Raw genomic sequence first — 22,765 nt, forward strand, 5'->3', positions numbered from 1 at the left:
CTACGGCACCTATATTGTCATTGCCTGAAGGGAATGATGATTTTGTGATTTATTGTGATGCATCAAAGCAAGGTCTCGGTTGTGTATTAATGCAACGAACGAAGGTGATTGCTTATGCGTCTAGACAATTGAAGATTCACGAACAAAATTATACGACGCATGATTTGGAATTAGGCGCGGTTGTTTTTTGCATTAAAGACTTGGAGGCACTACTTATATGGGGTCAAAAGTATTATATATACCGACCACAAAAGTCTTCAACACATATTTAATCAGAAACAACTGAATATGAGGCAGCGTAGGTGGATTGAATTGTTGAATGATTACGACTTTGAGATTCGTTACCACCCGGGGAAGGCAAATGTGGTAGCCGACGCCTTGAGCAGAAAGGATAGAGAACCCATTCGAGTAAAATCTATGAATATAATGATTCACACTAACCTTACTACTCAAATAAAGGAGGCGCAACAAGGAGTTTTAAAAGAGGAAAATTTAAAGGATGAAATACCCAAAGGATCGGAGAAGCATCTTAATATTCGGGAAAATGGAACCCGGTATAGGGCTGAAAGAATTTGGGTACCAAAATTTGGAGATATGAGAGAAATGGTACTTAGAGAAGCTCATAAAACCAGATACTCAATACATCCTTGAACGGGGAAGATGTACAAGGATCTTAAGAAACATTTTTGGTGGCCAGGTATGAAAGCCGATATTGCTAAATATGTAGGAGAATGTTTGACGTGTTCTAAGGTCAAAGCTGAACATCAGAAACCATCAGGTCTACTACAACAACCTGAAATCCCGGAATGGAAATGGGAAAACATTACCATGGATTTCATTACTAAATTGCCAAGGACTGCAAGTGGTTTTGATACTATTTGGGTAATAGTTGATCGTCTCACCAAATCAGCACATTTCCTGCCAATAAGAGAAGATGACAAGATGGAGAAGTTAGCACGACTGTATTTGAAGGAAGTCGTCTCCAGACATGGAATACCAATCTCTATTATCTCTGATAGGGATGGCAGATTTATTTCAAGATTCTGGCAGACATTACAGCAAGCATTGGGAACTCGTCTAGACATGAGTACTACCTATCATCCACAAACTGATGGGCAGAACGAAAGGACGATACAAACGCTTGAAGACATGCTACGAGCTTGTGTTATTGATTTTGGAAATAGTTGGGATCGACATCTACCATTAGCAGAATTTTCCTTCAACAACAGCTACCATTCAAGCATTGAGATGGCGCCGTTTGAAGCACTTTATGGTAGAAAGTGCAGGTCTCCGATTTGTTGGAGTGAAGTGGGGGATAGACAGATTACGGGTCCAGAGATAATACAAGAAACTACCGAGAAAATCATCCAAATTCAACAAAGATTGAAAACCGCCCAGAGTCGACAAAAGAGCTACGCGGACAGTAAAAGAAAAGATATAGAGTTTGAAATTGGAGAAATGGTCATGCTTAAGGTTTCACCTTGGAAAGGCGTTGTTCGATTTGGTAAACGGGGGAAACTAAATCCAAGGTACATTGGACCATTCAAGATTATAGATCGTGTCGGACCAGTAGCTTACCAACTGGAGCTACCTCAACAACTCGCGGCTGTACATAACACTTTCCACGTCTCAAATTTGAAGAAATGTTTTGCTAAAGAAGATCTCACTATTCCGTTGGACGAAATCCAAATCAATGAAAAACTTCAATTCATTGAAGAACCCGTCGAAATAATGGATCGTGAGGTTAAGAGACTTAAACAAAACAAGATACCGATTGTTAAGGTTCAATGGAATGCTCGTAGAAGACTCGAGTTCACCTGGGATCATGAAGATCAAATGAAGAAGAAATACCCGCATTTATTTCCAGAAGATACGTCAACACCTCCAACTGCTTAAAATTTCGGGACGAAATTTATTTAACGGGTAGGTACTGTAATGACCCGAACTTTTCCATGTTTATATATATATATTAAATGAAATTTTTATTTACATGATTAAGTGTTTCCAACATGTTAAGCAATCAAACTTTTCAAGACTTGATTAATTGAAATATGTTTCATATAGACAATTGACCACCCAAGTTGACCGGCGATTCACGAACGTTAAAACTTGTAAAAATGACATGACGATATATATATGGATATACATATGGTTAACATGAGATTATGATAAGTAAGTATCTCCATAAGTATATTAACAATGAGTTATATACATATAAACAAGACTACTAACTTAAGGATTTCGAAACGAGACATATATGTAACGATTATCGTTGTAACGACATTTAAATGTATATATATCATATTAAGATATATTAATATATCATAATATCATGATAATATAATAATATAATAATTTAACATCTCATTAGATATAATAAACAATGGGTTAACAACATTAATTGAGATCGTTAACTTAAAGGTTTCAAAACAACACTTACATGTAACGACTAACGATGACTTAACGACTCAGTTAAAATGTATATACATGTAGTGTATTTAGATGTATTAAAATACTTTTGGAAGACTTCAAGACATATATCAAAACACTCATACTTAACGAAAATGGTTACAGTTACTTTTCCATTCTTTTCTTTCATCAAGAATTCTAGTCGTATTCTTACCCGTATTATACACAGCTTCAAAACGTATTTACTATGAGTATATACCAATAGGAACTAGCATGGGATTCCACTCTTGATTATGTCATGTATGACTAATCAATTTTAACTTCTACCATGAGCTAGTCAACTAACTAGAACTCCTTTTAACCCCACTCACCACTCACCAATTACCACTCATCATTCACTCCATTTCACTTCCAATTCTCTTTCTAATTCTCTCTCAACACACACACACTATTATGAACGTATTTTTCCAGTAGTTAATCATCATCTTCATCAAAAATCACTTCAAGAATCAAGCTATAATCATCATAGGAAGAACACTTCAAGAACACTTCAAAAATCCCTTCAAGTTTACTAATTTACTTCCAAGCTTTCTAATCCATTCCAAGTAATCATCTAAGATCAAGAAACCTTTGTTATATACAGTAGGTTATCTTTCTTATTCAAGGTAATATTCATATTCAAACTTTGATTCAATTTCTATAACTATAAACTATCTTAATTCGAGTAAAAATCTTACTTGAACTTGTTTTTGTGTCATGATCCTACTTCAAGAACTTTCAAGCCATCCAAGATCCTTTGAAGCTAGATCATTTCTTGTCACTTCCAGTAGGTTTACCTACTAAACTTGAGGTAGTAATGATGTTCATAACATCATTCGATTCATATATATAAAACTATCTTATTCGAAGGTTTAAACTCGTAATCACTAGAACATAGTTTAGTTAATTCTAAACTTGTTCGCAAACAAAAGTTAATTCTTCTAACTTGACTTTTAAAATTAACTATACACATGTTCTATATCTATATGATATGCTAACTTAATGATTTAAAACCTGGAAACACGAAAAACACCGTAAAATCGGATTTACGCCGTCGTAGTAACACCGCGGGCTGTTTTGGGTTAGTTAATTAAAAACTATGATAAACTTTGATTTAAAAGTTGTTATTCTGGGAAAATGATTTTTATTATGAACATGAAACTATATCCAAAAATTATGGTTAAACTCAAAGTGGAAGTATGTTTTCTAAAATGGTCATCTAGACGTCGTTCTTTCGACTGAAATGACTACCTTTACAAAAACGACTTGTAACTTAATTTTTCGACTATAAACCTATACTTTTTCTGTTTAGATTCATAAAATAGAGTTCAATATGAAATCATCGCAATTTGATTCACTCAAAACGGATTTAAAATGAAGAAGTTATGGGTAAAACAAGATTGGATAATTTTTCTCATTTTAGCTACGTGAAAATTGGTAACAAATCTATTCCAACCATAACTTAATCAACTTGTATTGTATATTATGTAATCTTGAGATACCATAGACACGTATACAATGTTTCGACCTATCATGTCGACACATCTATATATATTTTGGAACAACCATAGACACTCTATATGTGAATGTTGGAGTTAGCTATACAGGGTTGAGGTTGATTCCAAAATATATATAGTTTGAGTTGTGATCAATACTGAGATACGTATACACTGGGTCGTGGATTGATTCAAGATAATATTTATCGATTTATTTCTGTACATCTAACTGTGGACAACTAGTTGTAGGTTACTAACGAGGACAGCTGACTTAATAAACTTAAAACATCAAAATATATTAAAAGTGTTGTAAATATATTTTGAACATACTTTGATATATATGTATATATTGTTATAGGTTCGTGAATCAACCAGTGGCCAAGTCTTACTTCCCGACGAAGTAAAAATCTGTGAAAGTGAGTTATAGTCCCACTTTTAAAATCTAATATTTTTGGGATGAGAATACATGCAGGTTTTATAAATGATTTACAAAATAGACACAAGTACGTAAAACTACATTCTATGGTTGAATTATCGAAATCGAATATGCCCCTTTTTATTAAGTCTGGTAATCTAAGAATTAGGGAACAGACACCCTAATTGACGCGAATCCTAAAGATAGATCTATTGGGCCTAACAAACCCCATCCAAAGTACCGGATGCTTTAGTACTTCGAAATTTATATCATATCCGAAGGGTGTCCCGGAATGATGGGGATATTCTTATATATGCATCTTGTTAATGTCGGTTACCAGGTGTTCACCATATGAATGATTTTTATCTCTATGTATGGGATGTGTATTGAAATATGAAATATTGTGGTCTATTGTTACGATTTGATATATATAGGTTAAACCTATAAATCACCAACATTTTTGTTGACGTTTAACGCATGTTTATTCTCAGGTGAATACTAAGAGCTTCCGCTGTTGCATACTAAAATAAGGACAAGATTTGGAGTCCATGTTTGTATGATATTGTGTAAAAACTGCATTCAAGAAACTGATTTCGATGTAACATATTTGTATTGTAAACCATTATGTAATGGTCGTGTGTAAACATGATATTTTAGATTATCATTATTTGATAATCTACGTAAAGCTTTTTAAACCTTTATTTATGAAATAAAGGTTATGGTTTGTTTTAAAAATGAATGCAGTCTTTGAAAAACATCTCATATAGAGGTCAAAATCTCGCAACGAAATCAATTAATATGGAACGTTTTTAATCAATAAGAACGGGACATTTCAACAACCTCTTGAAATTTCACCATGAGCCCAAAACCAATCTATAGCTTTTTTTAAGTCATCTTTTATTAACCAGAAGAATTTTTTGTAAAAGCCAAGATTGAACCCGTCGGGTCCAGGGGCTTTTTCATCCCCACAATCTCTAATAGTGTTCCAAATATCTGATTCAGAAATGGGTGCTTCAAGCATGTCGGCGTCAACAAACAACATCGAAGGGAATGGAAACTGATCGAGACAAGAAAGATCAGGGACCGTTTGACATTTATTTTCAAAAATGGATTTGAAATAATTGTGGATTTCACTTTTGATTGCTTCCGGTTTTGCTTCCCAGATTCCATTAATGTGGAGACCTCTAATATTCGAAGAGTTGTTTCGTCTCCGTATCGTGGAATGGAAAAAAGCGGTGTTTTCATCTCCTTCTTCGCACCATTTTATTCTTGATTTTTGTTGAATCATTTTGGTTTTTTCTTTTTCTTTTTGCAACTAAATTGCTCTCGCGTTAATCCATGAAGTTCGATCATCATCATTTAATGAACCGGAATCAGCCTTTTCTTCCATCTCTTTGGTTATATTTTGCCAATTTTCAATTTCCTCATCAAGCGTTCCATATTGGTATTTGCTCCATGTTCGAAGAGCATTCTTTACATTTTTCAAATGATCTCAAAAAATGCAATCCGGACGTGATCCTGAGACCTGCTCGTTCCAAGCATCAACAATGATCTTTTCGACATCTTTGTTTTCGAGCCAGATATTAAACAATTTAAACGGTTTAGGCCCAAAATCAATGTTCGAATCTCGAAGAATCAACGGACAATGGTCAGAAGTACGTCTATCCAAGGCGATGACAGAGGTATGACCCCATGTTTGAACAAAACTTTCATTTACCAAAAAACGATCAAGCTTACTCAATTTACGACCGTCATCACTAATTCTCGTAAATCTTTTCCCGAGTAGGGGGATTTCAATAAGTTGGTTACGATCAATAAAATCATTGAACACACAAGCTCGCCTACTGATGAATCTCGAATTTTGACATTCTGAACTAAAACGAACCTCATTAAAATCACCCCCTATAATCCAATCGACATTTGAGACGTTTAACAAAACATCCAGGCTATCGAAGAAAATGCTTTTATCATTATCATTATGGGGTCCGTACACATTTACTATGATCGATTCATTATCTTTACCCTTCCATTTACCTTTAATAGCTATGAAGTGCCTCTTTTCGACTGCAGCAGTAACAACGAAGATCGATGGGTCCCAAATTATTAACAATCCACCCGACTTACCAATTTTTGGTTTCTGTACGTAACTAACATTTGATGAACCCCAAATGAGTTCAACCCACCTATCATCAACTGTATTACATTTAGATTCTTGAACGAAAACTATGTCCGGATTTTTAGTTTGGCACATTTTACAAAACCAATTTACCTTACTTTCTGACTCAACATCTTTACCGAATCCGCGGATATTGAGAGTTAGAATCTTCATTTAAAAACATGAGGAAACGAGAAGAAATGACCGCGAATTATTGGGATTTATTATCCCAACGTAATCCAAGTTTGCTCCCATAAATTTCGAGACCAATACTATCGGAGCTTTTAGAAGTGGTAAGTGATTTACTTGAGGTGGACGGAAGGTTGGATTTTGATGTGGTTTTAGTAGGCTTGGAGGTTGATTTTTGTCTAGCTAGATTTTTGAATTGGAGAAAATGGGATGTGGTTTTAAGGGTGGTTGGAGTGCTACTACGTTTCTTGTATTTTGTTGACTTATCTTTGTGACAGCTTTTAGAACATGGGATATTTGAAGATGATAATGATGTATTTGTTGTGACAATGTTGGGTTTACGAGGAGGTGGGAATTGTAAGGTAGGAGAGAGTGTCGATCTTTTGGCTTTGGTGTTGATTGATTTGGAGGAAAGAACGGAGTTATGTTTAGAGTGACGTGTTTTAAAATGAGGAGGATTGGTGCTTGTAAGTTTATCCAGGTTTAAGGTTCTTACTAGACTGAAGGAAATCGGAACGAAAGATGGATTTTGTTCTTGACAGTGATCAGAATTGGATGATATTGGAGTGGTTTCTCTGGGTTCGGTATCAGAAAGGATTGCAGAAGGAATGTGAGTTGGGCTAGAGTGTTGTGGACTACGATGAGTGTTTGAACATGGAGCAGCTTCATTTTGTTTACTGGGTTGAGCTATATGTGGGCCATGATTGGTTGAGTCTTGAATGTTTAAGTTGCGCTGGGTTTGAATTAAAATTGGGCCGGATGGACTGGATTTGTTTGTGCAGATTTTATGTGTGGTGGGTTCGTGGGCTGATGGGTCAGGTTGAGTGTTTTTTTCATTTGGGTTGGGAACATTCGGTGGATTTGTATGGGCCGAGATATGATTCTGACCAGAGACATCAAAATGATTACCTTGGGGTGATTGAGGTGGACTTTTCAGATTCGAAGCGTTTTGAGGATCATTTTTTGATGAATCTGTGTTACTTTTTTGATTATCATTAATGCACTCCTCGAAATTGTCACCTGTGTTCAGACATTTGGATGATTGATCTTCCATTCTTTCTTTTTTCTCTGGTGATACAGTTTCCGAGACCCATTCATCATCTAAATTAATCTCATTGTCATCTTCTCTCTCTGAACACCATACACTTGAATTCTCATCGTCATCCAATTCGAGCTCGAAAACATTTCTACTATTTTCTGAGATTGTAGAAAAGAAAATGGTGGATTTAGTTTTTAACTTAATGGTTTCCTCAATTGGCTTAGTACCATGAACTTTGATAAGGACTCTTCCGGCTATTAGATTTTGATCTTTACTTTCAATAGAGCAGTTTTCATAATCAAAAACAGGACCCCACCATTGAGCGATTTTTTTGAACGTGTTAACTTTCCAACATGAAACCGGGACCCCGTAAATATTGACCCAAGTTAATCTAGTTGATCGTAAGCGATTATCATCCCACCTTCTGATATTAAGAATCCATCTGCGGATGTTATGGTCATCATCAGCTAGAATATTTTCGATTGTCTCATGAGAATCAAACATTATCATAACTTCTAGACCACCTAGGTATTTGATTGAATAATTGTTAAGTCCTTCTTCATCACAAAGATAATGTAATTGTTCAAGAATATCGATTTTTTCCACGTTTCCTAATAAGGTTCGATTGAATGACACTGCCGGTTCTTCTTCATCTTCAACGTTTATTGTTCTTTGACGATTGGGATTTGGTTCATGTTCATTATGATTAGTTTCAGGTTCATGTTTTGCATGTTGATTAGGGTTTTCAGAATTGTTTGAATTGGCTGCAAGTTGAGAAAAGTTGTTTGAATGTTGATGGTTGGTTGAGGTATTGGCATTGATGTTGGTATGGATGTTATTTGTTGCTTTAGGTTGCCATGCTTTCGAAGGAGTACGGATCTGATGGATGTTGGAGATATGATTTTTAGGAGGGTTAGCACTATGGAAGGTATGATGGGTAGACTTATGGTTTTGGGAACGATGACGAGTTTGATTGAATGGGTTGGAGTGGGGTGGAGGATGAGGGATATTGTTATTGTCTGTTGTAGATTAGGGTTGGAAAACCTATCGTTTCTTGCTTTTTCAGAACGAGCCTTATAAACCCTAAGATAATATTCGCCTGCTTTAATCTGACATAACTTAATAGCAAACGACTCTGGATCTGAGATACCTTCGTAACGAACGAAACCAAATCGTTGCCCACTTGGTAACAATCTCTTTGCCATGTAGATATCCGATAACTGACCAAAATTTTTGTAATTTCTCCAAATTTCTTCAACATCCCAGTTAGTTGGAAAATTAAAGAATAAGAAAGATGTTACCCGATTGACGTTAACCCTATAAACCGATCTGTCGTAGCCAAACCCGTAACCTTCGTGCGCCGCCGCCGTGCTCCTCCTGCAATCATAACCTGCAAAACTCACATTAGTTCTCTCTCTCTCACCGTTTTTGTTCACACTATTTTGGTGCAACCACTTCCCGGTGGTTGATTGATTATTGAATTTAGGTTTGAAGGTTGTTGTCCGGCGTTGATTTGCCGGAAAAGGAGGCGTGAAAGGTGAAGTAGGGAAGGTGAAAGGGGTGTAGGGGAGCGGCATGATTATTTAACTCTTAGCTTATGTGGTTACCGATTTTGGGTGAAGGTAATGGTTGGATGGTGTATTATGGTGATGTTTGTTGGTGGTTTCTCGAAAAAAGAAATTAAAAATGAATTTTTTGGGTGAATTTTGGTGATGAAGATGGTGGTTGGGTGGTGGATTGTGGTGGTGTGTGGTTGTTGGGTAAAAGATATTCAAATTAAAGGTATGGGGTTGTTAGCCGAAAGTTGAGAGAGAATCATATCCGGATCTTTTGGTAAAAGATATTCCTCAATTATAAAGGAAGTTTATTAGCTTAGTCAATTTTAGTTGGTAAGATCATAATCCATTAAAAGCCAGCTAATTTGTTGCCTTTCTTAAAGTTCAAGTGTAAATTTGAAAACTAAGTGCAAACTGCAAAGTGTAAAATTTAAAACAAAGTATACAGCTACTTTTGATATTGCTGTTTGAATCTTTTTCTTTCAGCAACATTTTTTCTTGAACAGAAAGCACTAGTTTAAAATTTAACAAATAACATAACAAAAACTTCAAAATAACATAATAATCTGGATACCTCTGTTCTTCCTGCTTCTAAAAATGTTTATTTTTGATAAATATACTATTCACTTAAACATAATACATATATACTAAATAAAAAATGAATACATAATAAGCTCAACTATATTTGTTTTTCTTTTTTTAGTTTAATTCAAGAATCCAGGAAACACATTCTTCGAGTAATTGAAACTTTTGAAACCTGGCAATGTTTAGAAACACTTCCATTTTGTCCCTAAAATCTTTCACATCCTCTCTGAGAATAAAAGATCCAGCGCAACCACAATGTTCAGCCAAATGTGCAGCTTTGATTTGCTTGCATTTTAAACAAACCAAATCTTGAAGATGGTAAAGTCGTTCTCTCTGTCGGACAATTTGCACAAGACTATTTTCCATCACCTCTCGGTTGTAAAGTTGACCACATTGCGGAACACCACATCTCCACTCTTGAGTTAATAGAGCTCGATCCTGACACAAATCTAGATCTCGACAGTCGTTGCAGTAACTGCCAAATTCGTACATTACAATTAGAAACGTTAAACGTTCACATAAACAACTGTAGATTTACTGGGAAAAAAATGATGTTTAATAGCCTACCAACTAAGAATAGGTTAAGGTTGATTTGGTACACATGTTAAAGCTTTGTAAAATGCATGATATAATATTTGGATCTGTTATTCAGACGTAGCATGCGTCTTACACTTGTATCACAACTAGATCTTGGATCTAATGATCTATTTTATTTTTAATTACTGTTTTTCGCTGAAAAAAAAAAAAGAGACTGCTTATGTAAATTATTTTGTATTTAAAATTAAAACTACAACTACTATACTATAAACAATCAAGCCCCACAAAGGTATTATGGTCAAGAACATAGTGCATGAGATCCTATTATGCTATAGTTTTATATTTTATTTTTATTGATCAAGAATATACTCGTATTATTTTACCTGCAAATCACGTTTGGTAGAGTGAAGGAGAATGAAGAATTTTGAAACTGTGCCTCTGGAGCAAACTCCCTTACATGCACCAACTTTAACAGATTCCTCCTCAATATCTGCATTTTTTTTAAATGAATAAGAAGACTAATAAAATCAACAGATAGCCCATTATAAAAAGAAACCGGAAATCATTATTGAAAAGTTCTTACCCTAATATCATGCTGCACATATTGGTCAAGAAGAAGAACAGCACACACATGCTTAATGAATTCTAACGCTGGGTTTCCTTTATTCATAGTATTATCTTGAACTGCCTGAGATTTGCCTGTTTTTCTCATGTGATGATCAGTTTCACGAACTATCTTCAATAGTTTTCCACTGAAGTTAGTTCTAATCTGTAACCAAAAATTAAAAATAAAAATATAAAAAAATAACATATTATTAAAAAAAAAAAAAAAAAGTTGTCAGATTCCATAAAAAAACCAATCGTTCTGAATTAGACCTGCTCCCTAAGATGTTCAGTCATGGATGATTCAAATACTTCAGCAGCAGCAGCAGTGATTGATGGAGTGCATGAATCATCATCATCATCCCTTATAGTTGCTCTTTTTCTTAGTTCAACTTGTGCAAATTTCCAAGGGATGTATAGAAACTCTGAGACTGTAGAAATGAAGCGTTCCTGAAAATTTTGAATAATTAAATAAATAAATAGTCAAATACATCAGACAACAAGGGTACGAAAGATGGACTGCAATCGTAAATGATTAAAAATATTTGCATGTTGATGTTCAAAAAGGTCATGTACCTGAGTCTCCATTGGCAGGTTTTCAGCAATATTCCACATGGATACAACTTCCACTTGGGGAATAGGAACAGTATATGTGCTATCATTTGTTTCATCTGATGATATACCTTGAATTGCACCAAAGTTGTACTGTTATACAACATTGAATGGTAAATTATCGGTCGACCCAAATAAAACTATCAAGTTTTAAATAATTAACAATGTAGCTCAGAAGTAGAAATAAAGATATTCTTATTTAGCTGACCTGATCCATGAATAGGAGTGAGTGCCAAAATTGCATGGGTTCAAGCTCAATCCATTCAAACAAATCTCTAATAAATCCAAATGATAAAGAAATTAAAGATGATATAAGGGCACGAATCAGTTTAACTAACTTTTGAATGAAATATGCAAAACATCCAACCTTGATTGTATAGTTTTCAGTAAGCTATCACAGTAAGCTTGGGCAGCAAATAAGTCTGACTTTCCAGTGTCTAATATAATTCTTGAAAAATTGGCAAATATAATAGTGGCACCCAATTTCCGAAATTCGGCTAGCAGTAACGCAAAAACCTTTTGCATGACCTTGTGAAGCATTCGATGAAGAGCTGGATCGTGAAGTTTTGACCACGGACTGGATTACAGAATAAATTGTAAGTCAACATTAAGTCAAAATACAATGGATGCATTTAGGAAGAAAACGAGAAAGTACCTGCAGAGCCATCTGTATAAATGTTGTAACATTGCATCAGCGTATATGTTTCCTGATGAAACTGCGTCAGCAAGACATCTTTGAATCAATTGTTTAAGCACACGAAAGGCCTGTGAACAAGATGTGTCCACATCATATCCTAACTGCTCATTTGGAAGAAGTGATCCAGAAGTCAAATCCTGGTCAAACCCAAACAAGGTACCTCCCTCCATTTCATTTACTTGGTTGCTCTTTAGCAAAGCATTAACAGCCAAGTGATGAATCTGCACAAATTAGGCAATTTATAAGGATTCCTTGGTTCTCTCCAAATATATAGGGGAACTGGATCAAGAGAGAACCTAACCCTTCATTAATAAATAGTGAATAACACACACACACACACACACACACACACACACATATTTATCAATCATCGATGAGTACTAAATAAACCCATTAAAAATTCGTGAACTACCACAAATTGGTGATTTTTCACATGTGATTAACTTCATACACGTGAGCATTGGTGAGGACAAAAAGAAAATAAACCATTATTTGTTCACACACAAACGATTTTGACCATTCACAGGTGAAACATCATCTAAAATTCCTTTGAACACATAATTTTACAGGATTCAACATTTCAGTGATTTTCATTAACTTCAGCCTTTTTTGACAAAATCGTATGCAAATTAACAAACAATAATATGGTTCTCCCGAGTTTTCAACTTTCCATTGGTTCTCTTAAAGTAGCGCAGTGACAGAATAAGAAACAGAATAAAAATAAAGAAAATAACAGACCTTTAGCTCAATTGTCACTTTCCTATAAGCACCGGGATAAATAAGAACTGGTTGATTGACCTATTTTCAAAAAAAAAAAAAAAAAAATGCAATTTAGATCATAAAAGAATTTCAAACTAGATTCTAGAGTGAGATCGTTCATAAGATTTTACCTCATCAGAATAACAAGTCTCTTCTTCATGATTCCCTCCAAGGTCTGGATTTCCATCATCTGATATCCAAAGTATCTGCATATATTGTGAAAACAACAAGGCGAGATAAATAAAAACAGACATGATACTCAATAATATTCAATGTTCAACTTTCAAAGAACGTGATTAAAAAGTCAATAAACATAATCAGTAAAGCATAAACTGATGTCTTAGAAAAATAGACTTACACATGCATAAAGCAAATTGATTTACAAGTCAGCATAAGCAAACATATGCTGAACATGATACTGGCTAGAGGTGGCAAAATGGGTGGGTTGGTCAGATTGGGCGACAGGCCAAACCGGGTCCGGTTGAAACAGTAGTAATTTATGTTCAGATCGAAACAGCTTCTGTTGACACTTTGTCCAATTATTCAGTTATAAAATAAATTTCTGTGTCCAACGTGACCACAATATTGTATTACTTCAGTTATAACTCTTTGATCTAAAGCGGATTTTCCACCAGTTCAATCTGTTTAACCCTTCAGTTATAAGTTACTCATTTTTCTTTTATTAAACCCGTTAAGAGCACAAATCGCCTATTGACAAGTAAACAGTCCTGACCACCTCTAAATTAATAACATGAACCAGAGACATACCTGTTGTTGATCACGTAATGCTCTTGAAAAGAAGATATCAGCAGTGTGCATAAGCCAATCTATTTCAAAATTGCCTAGTGGAACCTGTTCAAATAACATCATCATAAACTCAGTAATAACGACTTAAAAATGTTGATGACATATACACACGAAGGCCGAAGCAGATATAAATATTACATGGGAATATCTGGAAAGAGAAATTTTTTCATTTAACCAAAGAGATGATGCAGCACAACGCTGCAACCCGATTTTTGCCGCTCCATTTTGCCACCCAAGAGTCTGTATAGAGCAACAAAAGAGTATAATGAGTACCAAAACAATGTCAGCTCATCAGTTGAAGCAGTTAATAAGGTTAGTCAACTACCTGATATTCACTGTCACGAGCATTAGAAGGAATGTTGACGCACGGGAAATCATCTAAAGCCCGTATACCGGACTTCATTGAGTTGACGTCTGGGCACTCGATTACAGCAATTGCAGGTCCATGATGCTGATGTCTGTCAATCAGTAGAGACTTAAAAAAAATACACACACACAAAAAAAAAAAAAAAAAAAGCTTTGTATTATATAATGTTATTATTGCTTGGAAAATCAAATACCTGAATTCACTTATCGATATCTGTAAGATCTTTTCAGCATCCCTGGGGTTTCCAACATAGTCCACCTGAATGATTTCATGAAACTTAATAAGCCACGAAACATGACATTATATTACATGACATTTTTGGATTAGAAAAGTCAAAGCTGACCTTGAAACTGGAAGCTTCTCTAGACATAGAAGGTTCAATTGACAATGCGTTGCATGCTTCACGAAACTGTTTCTCTAAAATATTTGGTGATAAGTCTTTATTCTGAAAACGATGAACCACTATCGCATGGATGGTTGAAGATGATGGAAAATATATAAGATATATACCACGCGCTTCGGATGTGCTGGAATTGAAAATGATACAAAGACAATTTTCAGTTCTCACCCTATAATAATCATCAAGAAAATGCAATAAAATCTTTAACTTACCTTTGATATAAGTAGAAAAAAGGGATGGAAGAATCCAGATAAGAGCATTCTGTAGTGGTTTTCATGTGCAATTCACTTAAATCCCAACCATCTTTCGGATCTCGCTTCTTGGCTGATTTATCCACTTTACAAACGCAACCAATCTGAAGAATAGAATTAAAATCGAGCCCTACTTTCATTTCATATAACCCCTGAAATGTGATTGAACATATAGCAGATAAAAACAAGTTTGATGAGTTTAATAATTTTTGGAAATAGGCAAACCAGCAATCTGGAACTGTTAATATTAAACTGACCTCCACATCAGGATCGGCCAGGTGAGCAGCAAGTTTCCTGCTTTCTTCTATAAACTCAACTTCACCAGTAACGACCTATACATGATACAGTATGCTAATCATTTAGCTTGTGTAGATTAATCATTTCCTTAGTAAAAAAAGTTATAAAATTACAGATTTTTTTACCTCAATCAAGTTATAGGAACGGCGTCCATGAGGAAGAATCTTATTGACAAGTCTTCCAGGTAATTCTTCAGTTGTAGGAGTTTTATAATTAGCATAAAATACTCTGGGAACATTGACAGGGATCTTATGCATGGTTCCATCCACAACAACCCAAGCAAAAAACTGGCCAGGTTGCAAACTTGGAACAAGTTGAATTATCTGCCAGTGGCTAACTCCTACGGCTGCTTCTCGCCTTTTAAAATATGAGCCAACCCCAGTTCCCTTGGCTTGTGTCTTATATGCCACCCCATTAGGAATACCAGAAACTGCATCCCTTTGATTAAACTTGTCCATACGGTCCAACCTGGCAAGCCAAAATATACCACAATCAACAATCAATATAGATCGTCGCTGGAGGCGGCAATTTTGATCGATTTATTCAAAAATGGGTTAAGAGGGATCGTTTACTTATCCTAATAGGTCGATAAATTTTGCTATAAGGGGAACAGTTCAAAAGCATTGAAATAATTGTAATAATTATTATTGGCCTTTACAACATAAAATCCAACTCATTATATAGACACATTTGAACCCGCCCATATTGACACGTTTCCAAACCTGCCTAACCAATTTGACCATCTATTCTTTTCTATGCACACCCATGATAGTATTGGGGCACCCAAGATACTTACTTTTGCCTCTTCCTTTTTTCACGAATCTGCTTCCACTTACGTTTCCTTGAATCGAGCCATCCTTGGTAATCCAAATGTCTATCTATTTCCTCATCATTGATATCCAACGGTTGTGGTGATGACATCAGTGGATGCATGTTTTTATCCTGACCAGGTTTTTCCCTAGAACTTCCTTTGCCACTTGCATTCGGGTTGGTTTCATAAGAACGACTGATAGGTCTAGGTCCAACATTTGAAGCTTTTCGATTGTTCCCGAAGTCCTCTAGATCCACAACATTTTGTTCATGGGGTAAATGATCTTTTCCATTTGCATCAATTTGTGGGCCATCTTCATTACCCTTTTTCAAAGAACTAAATATATCAACCAACTTTCTTTGACGCATTTTGTCCTCTTTCTCACGAACCTTCTTGTGCAACCAATCAGGATGAACTACTCTTGGAACAGGGTTTGAAACCTGAACAAACATACATATCAGTTGCAAGCCAAAAAGATGTAATACTTCACTAACTTATGAGAAATAGTGTACCTTCTGCATTGCTGCTGGAATAGTAATAATTTTTTGTATTGCAGAGCTAAGCCTTTGTTTGTAATATGACCAGTCAATAATGGATCGAATGCCAATATCTGATGAGATTTTGCACCACTTTTTCACATAGAACTTCATTATTTCTGCAAATGAAACAAAGTAAGTCTTTGTCCCTTCAAGTTCAAAACAATATAGGCATAACAGTCAAGAGTTCTACCAGCATCAGTTTCAAATATAGCAACAGGAACAGCCCTTTCACTCACTGGAGTTCCCTGTTCTCATCAAGATACAAATTTGATCAAGATTCAATTTTAAGAATGGTGTATAATGGAAATGAAATATACAATAAAAAATATCAGATGGCTATTTTTAACAGAAATATTAAGTCACTTACGCGTGGTTCACATGCAACAACGTATTGACAACGTAGCCCTTTGTCTTTAACCATTGCATCTCCTAGAAAATCAGCAAGACGCCTTGCTGTGGTCACTGCACACGATTTTTGTTCACCATAATCTACTAAAGACTTGCTCATAGTGCTTGATTCTGATATGTAATCAAGCAACTCACTGTCTGCAATATCGTTCCCTTGATTCTGAAATATTTAATTATCAGATAAGCTTTGTACATCCTCATTTTCTTGTCATATAAACAAACCAAAACCAAAAACTTAACAAAAACGTGATTAAAATTTGATTACGTACATCTAGAAGATCAAGCCAACGGTTGGCAACTGAAGCAACTACAGAATAGCATTCCTCTAAGGTAGACCCATGAAGAAACTTGTCAAAAAGTTCAGCCTGAATACAGTTGGATTTCAAGTGTTATGAGAAAACTCCTAGCTATAACTAACAAAATATATGAAAAAACAAACCAAACAGATTTATGAGATGAAGATAGTACTTGGAAAACTTTAATAAGCTTTAGTTCACCCCTCCTTTTTATTTCAAAGCCCTTAAGTTCGGCAAGAGTACCATCGTCATTAAAAACAGCATACCGCTTCTTTATTAAAATTCCTTCTTCTTTAGATGCGGGTAGGATCATTGCCTTCATTCAGAAATAGTACATGAGCATGAGAGGTTCCTTGACCAGATAACTAATAAATTACAGTAATTGCCAAAACATGATGTCACTTTAAGGATTTTTCCATTTACCTTATATGGTCCGTCGACTTCAAATTCAATAGAACATTCACTGTGTGTTGTATAAGTTCTGTTGACAGGATCTTTGAGAGTCTGATGAAAAAACAGAACACAAAGATTTCAGACATAATATATCTAAACCAATAAGTAAATTAACTGTTTAATAGATGACCAGGTTGTGTGGAGGGTTAAAACAAGTCAAATTTTAGTACAACTCTAGGCCAGGTCATACAGATTTGCCTGCAAACGTTTTCTTGACAGTTTCTTTAACATTTAAGAAATAACATTTCTTAATTATTTCCAAGATAACAAGAAAATAATATTACAACAAATCAAATAAAAGAATTTTAAAAAATTGGATACATTGATAAGAGACGAGTTTAATAACTGTCAAGTTTCAACCCATTCATCCCCATCCTCTTCAAGCTAAACTTTTTTTTATTGAACCCATTTGAGATAAAAACGCATACCAAATCAACCATGGGCCAAAACCATAAATCTCTATTTATTATTAGATAACCTATTATAAAACTTGTCTTAAGTGAAATAATTACAGGAGCGGAATAGAAATGATAACCCATCTAACCTGGTATTGGTCATTTGTGTTGTTTCTTGCCACATCAACATTTAGCATAACACATGGATAGGAAATTGTTAGCTTCTTTGAGTCTCTGCAATTGAAGTTCCAAAGAAGGTGAAAAAAATGCAGTGCCAAAAAACTACAACAAATTCACATTAATAATTTGGCAGAAAAAAAAAAACACACCTCGTTTTAAAAGTGAAGTTTTCGGGAAATGACCCGGGCAAAGCACACCATATACCATCTGTGTCCAGTTCAAGTGGTCTTCCAATCTTTTCAACCAGTAAACTAGCATTTTGGATAATTTTTGCTCCAGTATAAGTAACAACTCCTGCCATTTCCATTGAATACCATCTTGCACCTCTGAAACAATAAAATATAATGTCATATTTATTTACATTACATTATAAAAAAATGTGTAAAAAATCTATGCTACATAAAATACATACTTGCGCATGACATATCCATAGAAAGAATTCAGAATACATTTATGTGCCAGCTGAAGTGAATCATAAAGAACCACCATATCCTGCAATAATAAAATATATCAACAATAAATAAAACTTAAGTATAATAGTAATTTAAAATACTAATTGAAAAGGTCACGATAAAATTACTTGTGCTTCCTGGATTTTTATAGGATTTCCACTAGCCTTTGCTTCTGACAATTTCCCCTTCCACACTTTATTGAGTCCTTTGTATTCATATCTTCTATCACGAAAACTTTAATACACAAGATAAAATGTTATGATCTCATACTACATACACAGGCAGACAATAAAGTTATGTGCATTAAACTGCATAGATTAACGCAATGCTTACCTTCTGACAGTATCAACGTAAAACGGATTCTCACGCATGCATATCCCTGCTTCACGAACCTCAGTAACTGGTTTATCAAGCACTCGCTTATATGCCTTTTGGCAGTATTTCTTTAAACGATCTTTCAACTTCAATTGTTGGTCCACTTTAGGCAGGTCAAGAAACGGTTTTGATGTGGACCCATCAACAAACTCGGATTCAATTTGCCTCTTAATATGATAGTAATCACTAATTTCCAATTTTGAGATAAGTAAAATTCAATTATGAATAAGTAGCCAAGTTAAGGTAAAAGAGTAAACATATGTACCTTCTCTTTGCTGTATATGTTTCTCCACGCCAAACCCATTCAAGTTTTCTAAGACAAGTTTTCCCTGGACGATTGAAATCACATGCAGTGCAAACCTCATCTGAAACGATAGATGGTGGCTGATATTGCATAAAAGTAATGGTTTTTATCAGTAAGTAGCAAGTTACATCAACATATACATATTTCTAAAAGATAATCGATGTGTGAACCTGAAGTCTGTTTGTCAAAATAATATTGGGATACATCGCAGCAACATCTAGATGATAAATAAGAGGGCATTCTTCTCGTGTCGGTTCATCTCGTAATGAAATAAGCTGCAAATGTAAAAAGAAATAAACTAGGTGTAAATTTGCAACATCTTTATAGCTCCTTGGACTTCAGATATAGCTTATAGAAGCATACGAAGCATGTGAGAAAAGAATATCTATAGTGGATATGATCTTAAGTTGTTAGGCGAGATAACAAACGAAAGACCACGACTACGGTGAACAAGCCCCTTCAGTATTTGTCACACATAGATACAATAAATGTTTCATGGAGACTTCAAAAGACCAGTAAAATAGAACATTGCCAGTTGACAATTAAAACTTGTCATGCCACTGGAAAATTTATGCTATTTCCTAGCGTCATTACAACCACATGCAGTTAAAGTCCTTACAGTACCTTTTCCATGATAGCATTCTTCACTTCGTTGTAGTTTAAAACTGATTCAATGTCCATCTTACCCTCAACTCTAATAGCATATAGCAGATCACGATCAAGATTTTCGATAAGTTGCTGGAGAAAATAACATAAAACCAAGCTAAAGTTAGCTAACATCTCAAACAACATGCTATACAAGTCTTGTCCAACCACACACACACGTATGTGTATAGATAGATATATTACATCTGACTGATAACTAATACTATATTTAACTAAATTTAATTAATCTAAGTACATTTCCAGTTCCAAATTTACCTTAAAGGCAGATGGATCAAGTTTGAAACTAGTTGGAAGGTCAGATCTGAAGACACCAGTTTCTAGACACTCTACATGGCCACCAATATATGTCTCACTTTCAAGAAGGCGACTGTTATAAAACTTTTCTGGTTCAGCTTGGTGCTTATTAGGACATATAACATTTGCCATGTATGCCTGCATATATAACACAAAGTTAAAGTGTGAGGTTTTAACTTATGTAGTATGCAAATCAAGAAAATATAAATCAATCAGGTTACAAGATATGTCCAAACCACGCACCTGAACCATGAGAAGCATTTCACAAAGGGTCCCACTTCCTTTACGCAATACTTCATCAGGTGGCATTGGTATTATAGTTGCAAGGGAGAAAATAAACGGATGAACATAAGTCATATACAAGTAATACGTTGATACAGCATCGGATACAGAATAGGATGCCATCATCTGCAATTAAGTATTTCCAAGATAAATATTAAAAAACATTCTAAATAGCTTAAAATGCCCTTAAGAATAGATTGTTGAACCATATAGATGATCATTTCTACCAAGTCCATACCTTCTTAGCATCTGCATCAGATATGCTGCTAAAAAATTGGGCTAGTGAAGGACACATCATGGCGTTTAAAAAATTCATGAAATCCTGGTAAGAGTGTGGTGGTCCCTTTAAAAAGAAGGAAAGTATATTTGTGTCAAGATTGGGAAGCGTAATTTGTTGCTGAGAAGAACTAGTGCCAGCTCCTTGTTGAGCGGATAACGGAGGATTTTGACCAGTTCTTCTTCTCTTGGCGGAAGGCGGAAGAGTCACTAATGTAGTATCTTGGTGTGATGCACTAGCTGTTGGAGACAAAGGGAAATTGTTACTTATAAAAGAGTTCCAATATGCTTCACAAGATTTCAAGGGTGGCATAATGTATAAAGAAGGGTCGGGATTATAAAATCCACCAGTACTGGGCCTAAAAGAAAACAAATACAGGTTGTGGTATGGTATTTTACTAAATTCAGTGATATCATTCTCATTACCCGAGTCACGACGTTCCCTAGAAGCAACTCGGTTCATACCTATGTCTTCTACTTCTTCTTCTTGATCTTCCTCCTCCCTTACAGCATCCTCTTCAGGAATGGGAGTATCGTCAATAATTGTTTACGTGGTAAAGGTAAGTTGTGAGTAAGATGACGATCGCATGGCGGTAAGCAGAGTAATTTATGCAGAATATTAACAGTCACAGGGATTAATAGGATAAATAAAGGGGAGCATTTTATTAAGCATATATAGCAAAAGTAAGCACTTACTCTTCCTGCCAGCAAGAACACAGGCATAACCTTGTGTGATATCTCAATCCTGGCTTACAGATGTCAACGAAAGCATGTGTTCTCCATATTTAACGTCATTGATCTGTTCAGCTTTAATTCTCTTAAACAACATGTTTTCCTTGTTCTTTAGTCTCGGAAAGGTAACTGATACGGTATGCAAGTATTTACGCCAAACTCGAGCAGCTGAGTATTTATCATCAATTGCATCTTCATTTATAAAGATAAATGAAGCGTACCAATCATTGCTGGGATGATCAAGTGCAGGTCTCAGAAAACCATGAACTTTGTTGAATATAAACCAACCTTTTTCGTGGGATGCTATACGCACCAAATGGCAAAATATACGAATAGATGGCTCTATATTTCTTGCGTGGCAATACATTTCAAAAATAAGAATCTTTCGAATTGATGCTGGTTCGAATTACCCAACGGCAACACCTAGAACTTGCAAACTTCTAAAAAGAACGGCGTAAATGGCAGTCGCAAACAAAAGTTGAAAATTGAATGGCAATAAATAGCAACCTTGCCAGGGGGTGGTGATCAGGCTCTGGCATTAGTTGCAGGAATAATTGGTTCAATGCCAGCTAATCTAGGAAAACGTTGCAGTAGCTCGCCCAAATATTTCTCATTTACTCTGCTATGAATAGCTGTAACATCCTTTATGGCTGCTATTAAAGCTTTAATGTAACAGGAAATAAAGAGGGTATTGATGGTAGATGATGAAGACTGTAGAAAAAAGCTGTGAAAGTGAAAAATTGATTAGGGTTTTTGGTGGTTAAAAAGGGAGAAGATATAACAGCTGTGATCGGTGGTGATTTTGAGCGTTTTATTTTCAACCACACACGTATAAGGACACGATTAAAGGACGAGTACATCGAAATGCCTTTTTACAGCTAGAGGCGCGTGGGGTATTATAGCCATGCGAAAAGCAATCATCACGATGTCAGTAAATTTCGCCTATCATTTAATGCCTGTAATGTGCTCCCCGATGCAAAAGGGAAACGTGGAGACTTGGTTGGGATGTGTTTATCAAAAGTTTAACAACTTAATCATTTTTCAAACGCTTAAGTCATTAAACTGGGGGGACTTAATGGTGTATCCTAT

The 22,765-nt window shown here is 35.3% G+C and overlaps 2 protein-coding genes across 2 annotated transcripts; both read right to left on the bottom strand.

Moving 5' to 3' along the window:
• Window positions 1-5,674: 5,674 nt before the first annotated feature.
• On the bottom strand, window positions 5,675-6,688 carry LOC139891258 (uncharacterized). The gene is made up of 2 exons (XM_071874213.1): window positions 5,885-6,688; window positions 5,675-5,830 (listed from the first exon to the last, which is right to left on the bottom strand). Exons 1-2 carry the CDS (start codon window positions 6,686-6,688, stop codon window positions 5,675-5,677), a joined length of 960 nt encoding a protein of 319 aa, XP_071730314.1.
• Window positions 6,689-9,977: 3,289 nt separating this feature from the next.
• Window positions 9,978-22,043, bottom strand: LOC139891269 (DNA polymerase epsilon catalytic subunit A-like). Its single transcript, XM_071874223.1, has 37 exons — window positions 21,699-22,043; window positions 20,907-21,011; window positions 20,630-20,794; window positions 20,348-20,524; window positions 20,051-20,164; window positions 19,597-19,701; window positions 19,388-19,506; window positions 19,081-19,308; window positions 18,876-18,981; window positions 18,708-18,787; window positions 18,445-18,621; window positions 18,265-18,349; window positions 17,691-17,771; window positions 17,440-17,583; window positions 17,241-17,336; window positions 16,931-17,131; window positions 16,754-16,808; window positions 16,537-16,679; window positions 16,010-16,464; window positions 15,339-15,681; window positions 15,174-15,248; window positions 14,878-15,068; window positions 14,609-14,792; window positions 14,459-14,523; window positions 14,224-14,356; window positions 14,037-14,138; window positions 13,860-13,943; window positions 13,223-13,297; window positions 13,071-13,130; window positions 12,291-12,553; window positions 12,003-12,212; window positions 11,844-11,910; window positions 11,600-11,728; window positions 11,297-11,473; window positions 11,004-11,189; window positions 10,804-10,910; window positions 9,978-10,358 (listed from the first exon to the last, which is right to left on the bottom strand). Exons 1-37 carry the CDS (start codon window positions 22,041-22,043, stop codon window positions 9,998-10,000), a joined length of 5,793 nt encoding a protein of 1,930 aa, XP_071730324.1. The 3' UTR covers window positions 9,978-9,997.
• Between the last annotated feature and the right edge of the window lie 722 nt (window positions 22,044-22,765).

The sequence above is a fragment of the Rutidosis leptorrhynchoides genome, chromosome 1 (genome assembly GCF_046630445.1).
Source record: "Rutidosis leptorrhynchoides isolate AG116_Rl617_1_P2 chromosome 1, CSIRO_AGI_Rlap_v1, whole genome shotgun sequence".
Lineage (NCBI taxonomy): Eukaryota > Viridiplantae > Streptophyta > Magnoliopsida > Asterales > Asteraceae > Rutidosis > Rutidosis leptorrhynchoides.